This window comes from Eptesicus fuscus, chromosome 22 (assembly GCF_027574615.1).
Source record: "Eptesicus fuscus isolate TK198812 chromosome 22, DD_ASM_mEF_20220401, whole genome shotgun sequence".
NCBI lineage: Eukaryota > Metazoa > Chordata > Mammalia > Chiroptera > Vespertilionidae > Eptesicus > Eptesicus fuscus.
This window is the reverse complement of record NC_072494.1, coordinates 10568950-10586999: the sequence shown is the minus strand read 5'-3', so window position 1 is coordinate 10586999 and position 18050 is coordinate 10568950. Positions and strand designations below refer to the sequence as shown.

The window sequence follows — 18050 nt, the reverse complement described above, 5'->3', positions numbered from 1 at the left end:
ATTTTCCTTAAAGGACTTTAGATTTTAAAAAATGATATTCTATTTGTCTTAGAAAACATCCCTGAACTTATTTAGAAATGACCTTACCCCATAGACAATACAGTACTATTTGTGTTTTGGTGGTGGTGTTTCTTTTATTTTGTTTTTATTATCTGTGAAATATGTATTAAACTCCACATAACCAATTTTCTACTCGTTCTGACAGATTTCAGATGCAGTTATCTACATAAATTATGTTATTACCTTATTCAGGAAAGAATGCCACTTTGATAACCATTAAATAATGAGAAGAGACAATCCTGAAAAAGGTACGCCATATATTTGAGGGTAGAAGTAAACATAATAAATCATCAAGATTTTTAAACTTGTGAATATGTAATATAAATAGCCTTGTTCTAAGAAAATAAAATGATAAAGTTTCACATTTATGAGATTAATAAATCAACAGGAGAGGAATGCTTTATCAGGATGACATATGACCCTCATTTGGTTCCTTATACCAGAACACAGAATGCATGTAAAATGTTCTATAAGAGAAGCATTTTGCCATTAAATGCATGTAAAATGTTCTATAAGAGAAGCATTTTATAAGTTATAGGTAATTTTCTGGCTTATATGAGACATAGGGATTTATTGTCTATCTGGTATTAGAATATTGTCATATCCAAATTATTTTTCTATGTTTTATTTCTTTTTAGCAGACCTCAGGGACTCATTGTTGGTTTCCTAAAACATATGGATTAGAGCTTTCCATGTAAAATGATCAAGGAGAAAAGTAAAATGGTCAGTAATTTTCTATTGTATGAGGAAGTCACAAAAGTAAAACATGTTCTCTTTATTTTATGAGTAGACTATATCCTAAAAAATTAATATATATCCATTTTTAAATAAATAAAAGGATTCCCTACTCATTAGAAACACAGAATACTTACCACACAGGAAAAAGTCGAAGGAGAAGATAGGCAAAGTAATATCTACTGAGTCAGGTACTATGCTAGGCACTGTCACGTAACTTAACCTCACAACTCTCAAGTGAACTCTCACATTGTCATAGATGAAGAAACTTCAATTATAGAAGGTAAATGCCTTGCCAAATATCACACGAAAGGGAGGCAGAGTAGGAATTCAACCTCTAACTCCAAATCATATGTACTTTCCTCCACAAAATGGCAAAAATAGAAATAATGGCAACATCATATGCCTTTCACCATGTTAGTGTTTTCCTATAACAGCAACCAAATTTCAACATTCTGCTTCGACTTTCAGTGTGAACAGCCAAGACTGATATTCCTCTTTCCTGTGCTGTTCATAATTAATTTTGAATCATATTGCCTTTTGGTAGGAAAATTAATCAAGTATGCCAATTACACAAATTATTTAGTACTTCTACATAATCAGATAGGCATAAAGGTAAAAAAGAAAAATGCGCTCCTTTCTCAAGGAAACTGAAAAAAGAATCTGATATTGAAGGCACCAAAATAGTTCATTTTCTTCCTCCCTTCATGGTTTAATATGTCACTCCAGAAGCTCCTGAAGTCAAGAGTCTGAGCCCAGAGGTATGACTAGAGTGGGCAGCAATGTCTGGGAGCGGGGTTGGAACCAACATGAGGAAAGACCTAGCAAAGGGAGTCAAGTCCCAGATCAGTCCACGTGAAGAAGATGCTCTCAACAAGGTAGCAGCCTGGCGAGGTCAGGAAAGTGTTTTCATACAGCAAGACTCAGCCAATAGGGAAATAAATGGATGTGTCTCTTTCTCTCCCTCCCTCCCTCTCTCTAAAAATATCCTCCGGTAAGGATTAAAATAAAAGAATAAATGTGAACTGAAGAAGTGGCTATAGAAAGATAAGTTGGCGGTGTAACAGAGTTACATAATAAAGTCTGACAGTAAATTAAATCAGTGTTATTTATCTAACATTTCTATTAAACACCGGCATCTTCAAACATATTGCTTCTAAAAGAATTGTAGTACAGGAATAGCTCACTCTTTACACAAGCATGCAACACAGATGAAATATTTAAATACAAGCATATGAAATCATAAAAATCCAGAAGGAAAATGGGAATTTTTGTTTTGTAATAACACAAACATGGGGTAGTCTTTCTAATAACATCTTGAAGCCATAAAGGTTCAAAAAATCTTAAAAATGATGACTTTAAAGTTCACCACAAAAAACTAAAGACAACACACACAAGAAATCCACTTTTTCAACACACATAACAAAAGATGAATTTTCTTAAATTTACAAAAAGCTCACAAACTAATTGAATATATGGGTGAAGTAGTTTCTCAGAAAACGAAATAGAAATTACTTATAGCTTCCTTCCCTTAGTTTTTCTTTCTCCCACTATCCAATCCCATTCTTTATTCCATCTGAGTGGTAGAATTTCCCACATCCATTTCTCTGTCACCATAGGACTCCAATGTGTCTGTGTGTATTACACCAAGACTTCCAGAAGGAGAACTCAGAGTTGTTGTATTTTAAGTTTAGAGCGAAAACTGCAGTCAATTTCCAGACAGTTTTAATAATTAATTTTTGGTCTTGGGAGGATCCATATTCAATCTTTATGATTCATTCCTTAATTATGGTCTTATTCATTCCCCCCCCCCCTTTGTTTCGACCATGTAATTAATTGTAGCAGCAACAACTGGAAGAAGGATCGTTCCTGCAAAGGAGACGTGGTGTATGTAAAGTTAAGATCTGAGATGAATTTATGTTCTCAAAATGAAAAACTCACTATTCCCAAGGAACAGTCCTACTTATACCCTCCAGTTCTTTCAGCAAGCCTTAATATTAGTTTAATATTTGACAATTAAGGAAACGTTATGCTGCTGGGGAAATCTTTCATTTTATTAAGTTCCATTCACAGCCCCTTCCCCAAAACAAACAACGTGTTACTTGATTTTGCTCACCTCCTCTCCTGAAAGGTAATATGCTGCGAGTAGGCCTCCAATAAATCGAATGTTGACTTCAAACACAGACACCTCTGAATTCTGTGAAAATATATTGAAAATATTCACATATACGTAAAACTTTATAGTTTTCAATACTTTATAAGTTTCTTGCAAACATCCTGTGGAGAATGTTTTTCCACTTTCTACATCTTCATCTCTCCCCTCCCATTTGGTAATGTTATTGTAGCTCCTCCACTACTGCCCCTGCTATTTCCTAATTGCCTAGAACAATGGGCCATTTTCCTGTCCCTTACATATTATTGTGAAATTATCAAAGTATTTGATACTGTTGACTATTCCCTCCTTGAAAGCTTCTGCTTCCTGTAATTAGCTACTTCTGGTCCTTTTCCTTGTTCTAATCACTACAGAATAATGCCCATTTTCACTCCTATCTCTCCTCATGAATTTTAAATATTTTCCCTAATATATAATAACTTAATAAATGTTAAAAGAGGGACACACACAAAAAAATAATGGTCGGGTGATGGATTATTCAATTAATAATGTTGAGAAAATGGCTCCTAAGTAAGAAATCAATGTGGATAACTATTTCACAAATATACAAAAATATCACAACAAAAAAGTAGAAGAAAATGTGACTATATGTAGATATCTTTGAAAAAGAAGGAACTTTATAAAAATAAAATCAATAGTATTGATAATAAATGATGACAGAAAGACTTGAATTTCCCCAAGATGCAAATTACTAATGAGAAAAAAATTATGAACAAAATTAATAAGGAGGAAATTTTGTACAAATATAGCAAATATTAATAACGTTACTATATAGAGTCTATATGTTTGCTATGAATATAGATACTGCTGAAAAAAATTCTAACATATGGAAAGAAAAGTAGAAATGGCAGAAAGCATGACCAATGAATTCACAGCATATATACAACTGACCAATATAAAGATAACGTTTATGATTTTTTAAATAAAAATTTAAAAGGAAATATTTATTACCTTAAAGTCCTCCAAATATTAATAGACAGAATACATACAGCATTTGATAACACAAGTGTGTTTCTCCAATATAGAATTTTCACAATACAATGTTATTTTTAATAACATAACTATCATCACACCTATCCTCAAAAGCAAAGTGCTTTATATATTCCCAATATATAGCACACTGCAATCAATACACATTCACAAATATATAGAGGAAGGGAAAGAGGAAGGAAGGCCTCTATCACCTTAGTAATCTTCTAACCAGTTTCCCTGATTTCATCCTTACCCTTCGGCTTATACTCTCTTTATACAGCATCCCATAGCTGGGTGAGCCTTTAAATCCTAAGTCAGTTTAGGCTACTATTCTGTGGCAAATCCTTATAATGACTTCTGACTACATTCAGAGTACAATGACTAGTAAGATCCAACATAATCAGATCCCCATTTCTCTGATAACATCTCCTTCCAATATTCCTTTGACTTGCTTTTTAATTACCAAACTAGAGGCCCGGTGCACGAAATTCATGCAGGGAGGGGGGGGTTGTCCCTCAGCCCAGCCTGCACCCTCTCCAATCTGGGACCCCTCAAGGGATGTCCGACTGCCCGTTTAGGCCCGATCCCAGTAGGATCGGGCCTAAACGGGCAGTCGGACATCCCTCTCACAATCCAGGACTGCTGGCTCCCAACTGCTCGCCTGCCTGCCTTCCTGATTGCCCCTAACTGCTTCTGCCTGCCAGCCTGATCACCCCCTAACCACTCCCCTGCCAGCCTGATTGATGACTAACAGCTCCCCTGCCAACCTGATTGCCCCTAACTGCCCTCCCCCTAACTGCCCTCCCCTGCAGGTCTGATCGCCCACAACTGCCCTCCCTTGCAGGCCTGGTCCCTCCCAACTCCCCTCCGCTGCTGGCCATCTTGTGGCAGCCATCTTGTGTCCACATGAGGCAGCCATCTTTGACCACTTGGGGGCAGCCATCTTGTGTGTTGGAGTGACAGTCAATTTGCATATTACGCTTTTATTATATAGGATGGGTGTACTTACTGTTCCAGAATTGCCAAACTCCTGTGTCAATCTTTACATTGTACTTTACCTGAAGTTCTTTCTGACAACACAATATAAAATAGTGACATAATCCCTCACCACTAATAGCTTTACCATCAGTTACCATCTGATTACTATATAATTCTTTATTTGCAAAATTTATACCTTCCCTCACAAGAAAGACAGAAGAGAAGTTCTAGAGAAGAATAGGGAGAGAATAGAAGATAGGCATTATTCAAAGGAATAATGACTGAGAATCTTCCAAAATTGATGAAAACATAAATCCTCAGGCTGATAAAACACTATGAGTCCTTTAAAGAATAACAGACACATGGTAATGGGAATTACACTACAACAAAGCCAAAAGTAAAATACTAAAACAAGGGGCAAAAAGACATTATCTTTGAAAAATTAGACACTTTTCAATAGCATAACAGAAACTGAAAGACAATGGAACTGTATCTTTAGAAGATGAAAAGAAAATAATCATCAACCTCTAATTCTATACTCAGCTATGATATCTATTAGGAGAGAGCCTTACTTATGTTCACACGGTTTCCCTTGGGTCTCCTCTCAGAAATGTCACCGTAAAAGTCCTTCAATAACCACCCCAGGTAAAACAGCACTATTACTCCAATCCTACTTACTCTTTATTGTTTTCCACAGCACTTATCACCAACTGATATACTATGTATAACTTAGAATATTTGTTTATTGTATGAAAGATGTTATAAATGGAGCCATTTCAAAATGGAGTCAGAGTTGTCATCCCAGAGGAACTACCTGGCATGTCTTACTCCTCAAACCTTTGGAATATTTTAACTGGACAAAAATAACCTCTGAACTGAGTTAAACCAACATTATATTCCAAACAGCTATTTGTAAAGCTAACAGGAAAGCAGAAATCCTGACTTCAAGGACTGAAAATTAAGGACATATTTTAGAATTAACACTACCATGTGTATATAGCTAGAGAATAACTCAGCTTTTTAGCACCAACATAAATTCCTTCCTTCCAATCATATAATTATTTTCCTTTCCTTTATCATAAAACCCCTTGCCTTCCCTTCTAATTGGAACATAACTTGGGTTTCTGCCTGAATTCTTTCTTATCTCAAGTAAACACTTGTTGCCTCTCACTTTAGCATTTTATTTTTAGGTTAACAACTGTTTTTCTCCCAAAACTAGAGTATAAATTCAAGAAAGAGATAAGACTATGTTTTGTTCATTAATTTTTTCATGAAATCTAGAACAGTGTCTTTTACAGAGGAGGCGTGGTAGGCAGTTAGACAGATGAGCAGAGCAAGGACGATGGGCTAGGTACAGAAGGTCTCCAAGGTAGAAAGCCCCAGGTGTCTAGCAAAGGACAAGTGTAGGGTGGGACCCTGCCCCCAGGGTGACCTTTCCTCCCCTAGCATATCACTGGTCATGCAGTTTGGGCCCCCTAACCTTTTGTCCCTAGAAATTATATCTAGGCCTCAGTTGTGTTTCAGCTCCAGGCCCAGAAAAGCAGCAAAACCAGACAAGCGATGCCACAGCTGATCTCAGGACCGGCTGCGTTGAATGACTCCCTGCCCTGGCACCGACCAGTCAATTAGTGGAGACCCTGACCCTGAAAGCACACACCTGGAAAGCTGATGAATATTCTACTGAGATCTTCCCCTGAGACCTCCCCTAAAATCTCTACCTTTAAGACCCTTAGGACAGAGCACCCAGCTTGCTCTCCCTCTCAAGCACACCTGAGCCTTTGCCCTCGTCTTCCTCCTCCCCTCATCTTCCTCCTCCCCTCATTTGCCAGCTGGCTGCCTTATAGGCTATGCCAATAGGAGGTTTACTAAGATAACACAAGGCTAGAGGAAAGAGAAGGGACTTGTTCCATCTTTAATTTCTGACGGTGTCTTCACCCAGGCAGTGGCCTTTAGTTCCAGGTTACAGTTCCCCTGCCATACATACACAATCTCCAAACCAGCCTCATTACAGCCCTTAGCAATACCAAACACTAGCTAAGTACCCCTCCTCAGAAGTCTGAGACCTAGCTCTGAGAAAGTCCTTCTAAGAGCTCCTAAGGTCCCACAAACAGAGTCCTTAACTACTAACTTTTAATTATCCTAATCTCTTCACACTGTTCTCAAAGTCCCAGGGGTAGCAGCTGTTTACTGTAGTTAATACTTCTTGTGATACCACAATGTCCTCTTTTTGCCTTTTCAGTTCCCCATAATTTGGTTAACAATACTAAGCAGTAAATTCTCTAATTAAAATAAATAGCATAGAGAGCCAAATGATAAAAACGATATGCTAGCAAATTATTGAGATTGCACCAATGTCAATTCTCCCCAAATTAATCTATAAATTGAATGCAATCATCACCAAAATTTCAACAGTATTCCAGAGCTGAAAAGAACAAAGAGCTGAGAATTAAGGTAATTTCATAGAGGAAAAAGATCAGCTATTAAGGTTCACATATAGATATCAAGCTTCTTACAAAAATACTGTAGTGAAGACAGTTTAATAATGGTATAGGGATAAAGAAAAAAGCCAATAGAAAACAAAAGACTAATATAACTAATGTGGCATGTATAAATAGTGGGGAAATAAATGGTACAAGGATCAACTGATAGCCTATCTCACCCTGCAAAAAAAAAAAAAAAAAATCAATTCCATATGAATTAAAGACCTAAATGCAAAAGCAAACATTAAATATATAGAATTAAATATAGTAATATATCTACATGACCCTGGAGTAGTGCCTTCTTAAACTACAATCTATAAGGGCTACATAGCCAAAAGAGGAAAAAAAAAAAAAAGTCTATTATTTCTCAGCCTCTCTTTACTAAGGTTGGGTCATATGTGTAAGAGCTACTCAATGGTATACAAGCAAAAACGGGGTGATCAACTCCCCAGAAGTGTTCTTAAAGAATGGTTGCATATCTTTCTCTATCCCTTTCCCTTTTCTGCAACTGGAAGGTTTATCTACCTTATCTTGAGGAGCCACCTTATACCATGAGTTTGAAGCTATATACTGAAGCTGACAGAGCAACAAGACAAAGAACCCCAGGACTTTGATGCTCAAGGAGCTACCCAAATCTGCCCTGAACAGCCCATCTCTGTACTTAATTTGACTGAAAGAGAAATGAACATTTATCTGTTTAAGCTATTTTATACTGGGTTTTCTGCCACTCATAGCCAAACCTAAACCTACCTGATAACAAAAATTGTTCTAACTAAAATATGTCTGAAATGCTAAAATAATATAAAAGAAAGTAATCAGTTTTTCTAGGTTAGTATCAGGAAAGGCATCAGAAAAAAAAATTTTTTTTTGGATTTAAATCACAACTGGAATAATGCAGGGTCTGCCAAAGAGAAAAACACAGAGAAAGAATGACTTCTGACTATAGTCAGAGAAACAGCAGACACAAATACATGGAAGATGATAATGAAGACAACAAAAAAGTCCACACTTCTTTGAGATGAAGAATGGTAATGAAAAAAATGCTACCATTTACTGAGCACATTATATGTACCAGATTATCTCAAATAATCCTCACAATATTGCAGTGGGATAGTACTTTATGATGGTTCAGAAAGAATAAGGAACTTTCCCAAGAAACACAGCTAGACTGTAGTTATGCTGGGCTTCAAACCTGAGCAGTACCATTTAACAACTGAGCCACCCCTACCAGGCATGTGCCCTGACTGGGAACAAACTGACAAGCCTTTGGTGCATGAGAAACGGCCCAACCAGCTGAGCCTCACTGGCCAGAGCCCAAAGAGTTAAATCTTTTAAAAAATAATAAAACACTTACTATTTACAGTTTATGCTTTCCTTGTATTTCTAGCTTAATATGTTTCCCCCCTAACTATTTATTGCCTTAACACAGTACCTCAAATGATAAGGGCAAGAAAAGTACAAGGAAGATGGTGAGAGTGTGTATTTTATGCAAAAATTAAATAACAACTGATAATCCCAAAAGAAAAAAAGGGGACTTTGGATTTTCTTAAACTGCTAATAAAGTGCTCAAAACTATTAGGGTTTGACACTGTGTCTTTTTAGTCAATCGAAGAAATGATCAACTGTGTACTCACCACACTGAAATCAAGACTGTCTTCAATCCATTTTTGCCCATCTCGGAATTCATCATGGAGTCCCATGATATAAAGGGTATCCAAAGCATCTACTATGGTAGCACCCATTTGTGAACTTCCTATATTTGGAGAGGAAAAACTGTCATTAAAAAGATGGCCTTCCCATAAGGCTTATTGTAATATTTTATACTAGAGGCCAAATGCACGAAAATTCGTGCAAGAGTAGGCCTTCCTTCCCCTGGATGCTGGCACCAGTTTCCTTCCAGCACCCGAGACCCAGGCTTCCCTTCTCCGGCCACCGGCAGGCACGGGGACCCAGGCTGGCTTCCCTCAGGCCGCCCGCAGGCACCCAGGATCCGGGCTGGCTTCCCTCCGGCCCCGGCTTCATCAGGAAGGACGTCCAGAATGATGTCCAGAAGATGTCTGGTCTAATTAGCATATTACCCTTTTATTATTATAGATATAAAAAGCCAATAAAAGTAGGAATTTAGGACCCAAAAGAATATCCAACATGGTTCACTTTCTCTAAGAATAGATAATATACATTGTTTAATATATCTTCCTGAAGATGGCACATTGACAACTAATGAGATTTTTAAAAAACCAAAATTATAATTATCCTTACTTTTCTTCTTGGTCATAATATGAGAGCTATCTATTTAAATAAATTAGGTTAAATAAAAAAGAGGATTAATTTAAGAAATGGGGAGGTTGATTCAAGATAACAAGGGATGAATGGGAGAGAGAAATCGTACAGTGGGGACTTGCTATAGTTCTAATAAATATTAATCATGCTATGTTAACCATGATTAAAGAAAGCACATTCTGACCTGTCTGGGAGTTGTAGGCCCCCCAAACCTGGGAGTTAACCTCAAAATGGGGTCTATTCTCCTTATCCAAGAACTGCCTATCATCATGAAAAGATTAGCAACCTTCTTGGGAAGCAATGGAATCCCAAGGCATCCCTCCCCCCACCCCCCTGCCTGTAATCTGTAACCATTTTACCCATTTTTATTCCATTTGGATACCCACTTATTCCTTTTGCCTACTTCCACACATAATCTTTGTCTTCCCAATATAAGTAGCAGGCTTATGGGGGAGGAGGGTAGAGCAGATTTCTGTGGATGACCCGCTGCTCTCCCATGCTGCCAGCAATATTAGAAAATAAATATTGGAAAATAAAAATGCTCATATATGATTCAACTCTATCTCTGCTTAACTGGCTTAAGTAGTGACAGGCAATCCAGACCTATTTGTTGTCCGGTTTCAAGACAACCGTGCTCTCCTGGTACAAATTCATAGAAAAGGTAAAATATCTTTTTAAAAATAATACAAGTACAACAAGGCTAGATAATCATGGAACAGAAATTGCAATAATCCTTAACAATCAAAAAGCAGGTTGATCATACTGAAAAAGGAAGTCATAAATCAAATGTGAGTGGAGAAAAACAAAATAATAAGATTTACCCATCTTCAGGAAAGAGATAATCCTAATCTTAAAGGAAATGTTTCCACGAGGGAGGAACTAATTCAAAAAAGCTAGCTGAGCCTGGCTGGCATGGCTCAGTGGTTGAGCATCGACCTATGGACCAGGTCATGGTTGGATTCCCAGTCAGAGCACATGCCCAGGTTGCAGACCCTATCCCCAGTAGGATGCATGCAGGAGGCAGCCAATCCGTGATTTCCTTTCATCCTTGATGTTTCTATCTCTCTCTCTACCTCTCCCTTCCTCTCCAAAATCAACAAAAATATATTTTTTTAAAAGTTAGTTGATACCAAAACTAGATATTAAAAACACGTTGTAAGAATCAAGCCAATCTTACTAATGAATATAACCACAAGATTCCTGAATAAAATATTAGCAAACATAGTAGCATAGAAAAAGAATAAATAAAAGGGAGTAACTGGGTCCTCCCCAACTCCAGGAATGCAATTATTATTTCTATCTTCTGAGAAGAAAAACCATCCACACAGCTTACTATCTACATTAACATGACTTTATTATTATACTGTCTTCATCAAGAGTTTACTGTTCCAGGAGTCTCTTGTTCAGAATGATGAAAGTTGCAAAATAATTTTATTGTTCACTCCAGGAACTTCCTGAAAGACCCATCAACTCTTCAACAGAAAGTATCACAAGATGGATTACATGCCAAAGCTCTGAACTCTTTGCCTCCAAATTTCCTGCTTACCAATCCTAAATTATTATATCATGATCCTTATCTGATCATCATAAACAAGCTTCCTCCAACTGAAAGGCCCATCTTAAAAAAACAGATTTTAAATCTCAATAAACATCTCAACTTTTTCCTTCCCCATCTGACAGGCTACTAAGGCTCTGCTGAGGTAGCTGAGGTAGTGATCTACTTTACAAAGTAAGCATTAAACAAAGATAAAGTTTTGTCTTAACAAGTTTTCTTGGTGATATTTTAGGAGTCAGCATTTGACATTACTTAATTTACTATTTTTTCTTTTCTTTCCTTTTTTCTTCTGGTCCTTTCTCTACTGGGTAAAGAGTGTTTTCTTCTGAAAGTTTATAGCTATACAACTGTAATAGAAAAAAATTTTTAGGAAATTAATTAAAGTATATCTGAAAATCTCAAAAAAAAAAAAAAGTGACAGGCTTGCATTTGAAAAAAATTAATGCTTTGATCTAGTAAAAAAAACAAAACTATACAAATTCATTCTTATAATGGTTGTCCTTCACTACACCACATTTTCTTATTCATGTGCTCCTAATACTTTCTTCAACTTATCAAGTATCCTATATAATAAAAGGCTAATATGCAAATTGACTGAACGGCGGAACCACCGGTCGCTATGACTCGCACTGACTACCAGGGGGCAGACGCTCAACGCAGGAGCTGCCCCCTGGTGGTCAGTGCACTCCCACAGGGGGAGCGCTGCTCAGTCAGAAGCTGGGCTCACAGCTGGTGAGCGCAGCAGTGGTGGCGGGAGCCTCTCCCACCTCCATGGCAGCAATAAGGATGTCTGACGGACAGCTTAGGCCCACTCCCCGTGGGCTCCTGGACTGCGAGAGGGCTCAGGCAGGGCTGAGGGACGCCCCCCCCCCAAGTGCACAAATTTCATGCACTGGGCCTCTAGTATCTTGATAACAAGACAAGTACTCCACCACATTCTGGTAAATTCCTTAGTCTTCTCCCAACTCCATGTTGATATTAACTAGAATGTTCTGGGTTATTACCGACATACTTTCCTTTTACTTTTCTTGTTCCTCAGCTTTTATTAAGATAATAAAACCTTTATTAAGTGATTTAATCACCCATATATCCCTATCTCTTCCATAATCACTTAAATATTTCTCTTTAGTATTTTGTCCAAAATATTTATCATGCTTATTTTAAATCCTTAAGAGTACTGTTTTTTTTCTTATTTCAAAGTTTATAGGTAGTTTTAGGTTTGTGCCATCGGCTAAAAGCCCCAAGGCACAGACAGGCAAAATTATTAAAAGATATACGCAGCTAATTTTGACTACTAAAACTTCTGCAGATTGCATTTTCAACTTTGTCTACCATTTCACTATCATTTTCTTCTCACACTGGATTTTTCCTGTGTGCCGATATTACCTTTTTCTATCTTGAAGGATTCCTGAAGCAGTATAGAATAGTGGTTATAAGCATGGATCTTAGCACTAGAATGTTTGGATTCAAATCCTGGCCCCATTATTTCCTAATTGTGTGACCTAAGAAAAGTTAGTTGACCCTAAATGTGCTTTGGCTTTCTCATCTGTAAAATAGGAACAATAATAACAGTCCCTGTCTCATAAGGTTGCTGTTAGTATTAAATAAGTCAAATTCACATAAATCTCTGAAATAAGTCTGTGGCATATAGTATGTTTATTAGACTGCTCAGGCTGCCGTAACAAAATATCATAGACTAGGAAGCATAAACAACGGACATTTATTTTCTCATAGTTCTGGAGACTAGAAATCTAAGATCAAGGCTCCAGGTTTTGGTGAAGTCTTTCTTCTTGGCTTGTAGATGTCTACCTTCTCACCATGTCCTCACATGGCTTTTCCCTGGTGCGTGTACATGGGGAGAGCGCACTCTGGTGTTTATTTCTCTTCTTTTAAGAGGCCCCACACTTATGTAACTTAACCTTATTGAGATTAGGGTCCCACACTTACCACCTCATTTAACCTTAATTAGGCTTAACTTCCAATGAGGTTCTATCTCCAAATATATACTGGGTGTTAGAGCTTCAACATGTAAATTTGTGAGAGACACAATTCAGCCTACAGCAGAATAAACTATATAAATACTATAGATGTTTTACTATTAATCTGTATATAACTATTGCTCTAAAGGAAAACAGAGTCTTATTCAACAAACCAAATTACAGAATCTAAAGCACATTACTGACCTCATGTCAGATTGGTAAAAGAAGGTAAAACATTTTTAGGAAATGTATACTTAATTACTATTCACTGAAAAAAATAATCCCTCTGAAATGGAGGACCACTGGGGAAATCCTGCTTCTATACCCAGTTAACCCAGAATGAAAGGGCTTCTTTTGTAAAACCTCCCTTTCCAACACTGGAACTTCCTTTAACTGTTATGATCTCACAAATAACCCTCAGTGTGCCCAGTAAACCAATTTAAGTGCTCCTAATGGCCAGCTAGCAAGAACTCTGCTGACAATAATCTGAACCTGCCAGGCCCCATCATCACTTACCAACCTAACCAAACAGTGATCTACAAGTTTACATTTGAAGAAGTCTGACAAAATTACCAAAAATTAAAACTGCCTTTCATTTTTTTAAGATTCTATTATTTTTTTAAAAAAACATTAAGTCAAAACTTCTCCATTAGGATTTAACAAAATTACATTCAGTTAAGAAACATCCCTTTTGCTCACTTAAAAGATTTGTATTGACTTCTAAGGAATGAAATTTTTAAAGTTACATGAAAGCTCATTTATCTTCTGAATTTAAATTCAGCAATCTTTCCTTACATAGTTATTGCAATGATTATATGAAATAATGTGTGGTTTACCTACTACCTAGGTAAATATGTTTACCTAGAACCAGTATCTAGTTGACAAATGTTAATACATTAAATGTTCTGAGAAAGAAGGTTTAAAAAAAGCAGAGGCCCTGGTTGAGTAGCTCATTTGCTTAGAGCACTGTCCTGATACACCAAGTTTTCCGGTTTGATTCCAGTCAAGACACATACAAGAATTAACCAATGAATGCATAAATAAGTGGAACAACAAATCGATGTTTCTCCTTCTCTCCCCCTTCCTCTCTAAAATTTTAATTTAGAAAATTAATATCCAACTCTTGTTTTCAGTACTTTTATACTCCAACCCTTTAAAAGGGCTCACCCTTTACCACTGAGTTTATTTTTTTTTTGCATTTAAATATGCTTTTATTGATTTTTTTTTACTTCCTCATTTTTTAATTTTTTTTATTATTTTTTTAAATTTCTTTATTGATTAAGGTGTCACATATTTGTCCTCATCCCCCCATTCCCATCCCACACCCCTCTCCACGGATGCCCCAACCCCCTGTTGATCACCACTGAGTTTAATTTAACGGGATATTTACTTGAAGAGAGGATATTTATTTATTTATTTATTTATTGCAACAAGGGTGGTCTTCATTAGGAGGCTGCTGAGGGGCAGGGGCTGGGGGACAGGATGGGGTGGCCAGGCCCAGGTGCAGGCTTCAGCAACCTCTTAGATCTGGGGACAAGGTCCAGCAGGCCCAGGCGACTCCGCCCTGGTCAGGGTGTGCAAACTCAGACCTGGTCAGGCCACTGGGAAGTAGTGGGGGAGCCGCTGCAGGTAGATGTTTTCGTCCTTCTCCAGAAACACACAGATGATCAGCCGGTCCACCTTGTCCTTGTGCTGCTCCAGCCACTCGCGCAGCGCGCCCAGCACTGCCTCTGCGGCTGCCTCGCTGGGGTAGCCGAACACTCCGGTGGAGACGCAGGGGAATGCGGCGGAGCGGAGCTGGTGCTCCAGCAGCAAGGCCAGGCTGCTCAGGTAGCAGCTGCGGAGCTCGGCCGCCTGGCTGGCGCTGGGCGCTCCGCGGACGATGGGCCCCACCGTGTGGATGACATACTTAGCGGGCAGCCGATAGCCACCGGTGATCTTGGCCTTCCCAGTCTCGCAGTGCTGCAGGGTCCGGCACTCCGCGGTGAGGAGCGGCCCGGCGGCCCGGTGAATGCAGCCGTCCACACCGCCTCCTCCCAGCAGGGAGTTGTTGGCGGCGTTGACGATGGCGTCCACCTCCAGCTTGGTGATATCACCTCGGAACAGGGAGATCTTCTCATTGAGATGCTCGTCCTTTTTGTACTTGGGCTCCTCCACCTTCGGGGTCAACCCTTCCGCCGTCTCCTTCCAGGTCGGGATCTTCTTCAGCCTGATGAAGTCCCGGCAGAAGTAATGCTCCTCCCGCTGCTTGTCACTCAGGCCCTTCAGAAAGGATTTTGCCTCCTTCCAGCTGGTGCAGGTGTTCGGGTCCACCTTCGCCGCCAAGGCCAGGGGGGCCCAGGTGCACACCCCAGCTCTCCGCCCCACCGCCAGCGCCTCCCAAGCCCCAACTCCCGCTGGGGTCCGCGTGCGGGGCCCGTTGGCGTCAGGGGACGCCGGGGGACCCCACGCACTGCTGCGGGTCCGCTTGGCACAGGCTGAGGTGCCTGGCCAGGGGCGTGGGGCGCCAAGCAGCTGTCCCGCCAAACACAGCTGTGCCAGGGGGCCAGGGACTCGGCTCTGCAGAGACATGAGCCGTCGGCCAGGAGTGGCTCCCGCCCATTTGGGAGTTCCGGTACAGGTGGCGCGTGCCAGCCCGCAGCTACACGCTCCTAGAGGATCTAATTTTAATTAACCATTTAATAGAATGGATTTTACTGCACTAATGTCTCACATTCTGGCATCTACAAAGCAATGGGAACTTTTCCATCTGTAATCTCTGCTGAGGAAATATACTTATTTCATTAAGTGATCTCTGCTAAATTAAATGTCATATAATGAGATCTCTGACATCTCATTATAATTTTAAATTTTAAATAACAAATATTTTAAATTTTTTTTCCATTATTCCTCCATCCCAACATCTTTCAAACCCAGGAAAAATTAACTTTCCAGTCATTTTCTTTTTTACAGAAAGCATCCAAGCAAAAAAAAATTGTAAGAGAATTACAGCATTAGAAAAATTCTTCCATAGTTTTACAAAGAAATATGCTGCTATTTGAAGTACTGTAGTGATGTGTTACAACTAGTAGAGACAACTATATTGTATATGACTAGTTTATGTGCCTTGTTACCCCATTAGTATTTTCACCTATTTTTATTTAAAAGATATCCCTCACAACAAGATTTAAAATAGTGAAAAGAAGTGAAGATTCTAAAAATAATTTTTATAATTCTCAAACTTATCATTGGACTAAGTAAAAGATGTTAATTAAGTTAGTTAATAAGTAAGTTAACTTTGAACTGAGTTTAACAAGTGACTGAACTCAAGAGAGGCAGAAGGTTAGAGAGAACCCAAGTCGAACACAGCTCTTCCCCAGACTTCCATCCACATCCACATTGTTCATTTTTCCTGTGTAGCTGTGAATGTACAACATAACCCACTCAGTTTACCAAGTAGATCACCTTGGGCATGTTCATTTTTTTATGTGTAGGCATCCCTCATTTTATTGAGCTTTGTATTACTGTGCTTCACAGATACTGTGTGTTATTTTTACAAATTGGAGGTTTGTGGCAACCCTCTGCCAAGCAAGTCTATCAGCCCCAATTTTTCCAACAGCATTTGCTCGCTTCACATTTTTATTATTCTCATAATATTTCAAACTTTTTCATTATTGTGATGATCAGTGGTTCTTAATGTTACTCTTGTAATTATTATATGGTGCCCATATAAGATGAAAAAGTTCATAAATGCTGTGTATGTTCTGACTGTTCCACCAACCAGCTGTCCCCCGTCTCTCTCCTTCTCCTCAGGCCTCCCTATTCCCTAAGACACAACAATTTAAAATTATACTAATTAATCACCCTACAATGGCCTCTAACTATTCAAATAAAAGGAAGAGTCGCATGTCTCAATTTAAATTAAAAGCTAGAAATGATAAAGCTTACAGAGGAAGGCATGTTGAAAGCCAAGGTAGGCTGAAAGCTAGACCTTTTGCACCAGTGAGCCAAGCTGTGAATGAAAAGAAAAAGTTCTTGAACGAGATAAAAAGTACTACTCCAGTGAACACACAAATATTAAGAAAGGAAAACAGCCTTATTGCTGATATAAAAATTTAGTGGTCGACAGATCAAACTACATATCTGTGTATTTCAAGGCAACCATAACTAATCTTGACTGAAACTTGAGAAAAAAATACATGTTGCTTCAAATTATAATCCCATTCCATAGAAATACTCAGGGTTTAGAAAGTATTTAAAAAGTTAAGTCTTGTTTTAAAAATGGACATAGAAAATGGAAATAGTAATCAGAAAAAGTAAACTTACCAAATATATTAGTAGAGTGTCCTTTCTTTGCAATAGGTCTGAGTTCATTATGTCCCCATCCATATATCCTATAATTATCCCAGGCATGTTTCATCATCTGAGAAAAGAAAAATTATAAACCATTAATTTACATTATTCACACTGTTATCTTTGTATTTTATGTAATTTAAGGATTCCATCCTATATCCTTACATATTCTCCTATATCTCCTACATTAATCAACCTTACTCAGAATATGTTATTCTATTAACATTTGTATCAGTGTGAAGTATACATGATAATGTTTAATCTCAGGGTCTATGCAACACAAGGAAAAATTGAGTGTAATAGTCAAGTCCTTTTATATTTAGAAGGAAGGTATCTGTTTCGCATCCTTTGCTTTTAGGAACTGCCAATCCTTTTGGGAACTGCTCTCTTCCCTCACTGTGATTATGATAGAGCTGTCAATCAAGAGGCTCTGATTCCACAACCAATTAACACAGCCTGACTAGAGAACCCCTTACCTTTAGACCAAAGATCAGCAAACTCTTTTC

General features: G+C 38.4%; 2 protein-coding genes across 3 annotated transcripts in view; both read right to left on the bottom strand.

Moving 5' to 3' along the window:
- Window positions 1-18050, bottom strand: part of MAN1A2 (mannosidase alpha class 1A member 2) — a 60754-nt gene that overhangs the window by 29921 nt on the left and 12783 nt on the right. For both annotated transcript variants that reach the window (XM_008147227.3, XM_028154165.2), the window contains exons 3-5: window positions 17518-17614; window positions 9033-9151; window positions 2912-2992 (exon numbers count right to left, since the gene is read on the bottom strand). In XM_008147227.3, coding sequence (XP_008145449.1) covers window positions 2912-2992; window positions 9033-9151; window positions 17518-17614 — 297 coding nt within the window. The remainder of the gene's footprint in view (window positions 1-2911; window positions 2993-9032; window positions 9152-17517; window positions 17615-18050) is intronic.
- LOC103291232 (ADP-ribose glycohydrolase MACROD1-like) lies at window positions 14608-16019 on the bottom strand. Its single transcript, XM_028154167.2, has one exon. It carries the CDS (start codon window positions 15781-15783, stop codon window positions 14806-14808), a length of 978 nt encoding a protein of 325 aa, XP_028009968.2. The 5' UTR covers window positions 15784-16019; the 3' UTR covers window positions 14608-14805.

Excerpts from the sequence above, each read along its gene's own strand:
- LOC103291232 (XM_028154167.2), bottom strand. The coding sequence starts at position 15,783 with ATGTCTCTGCAGAGCCGAGTCCCTGGCCCCCTGGCACAGCTGTGTTTG.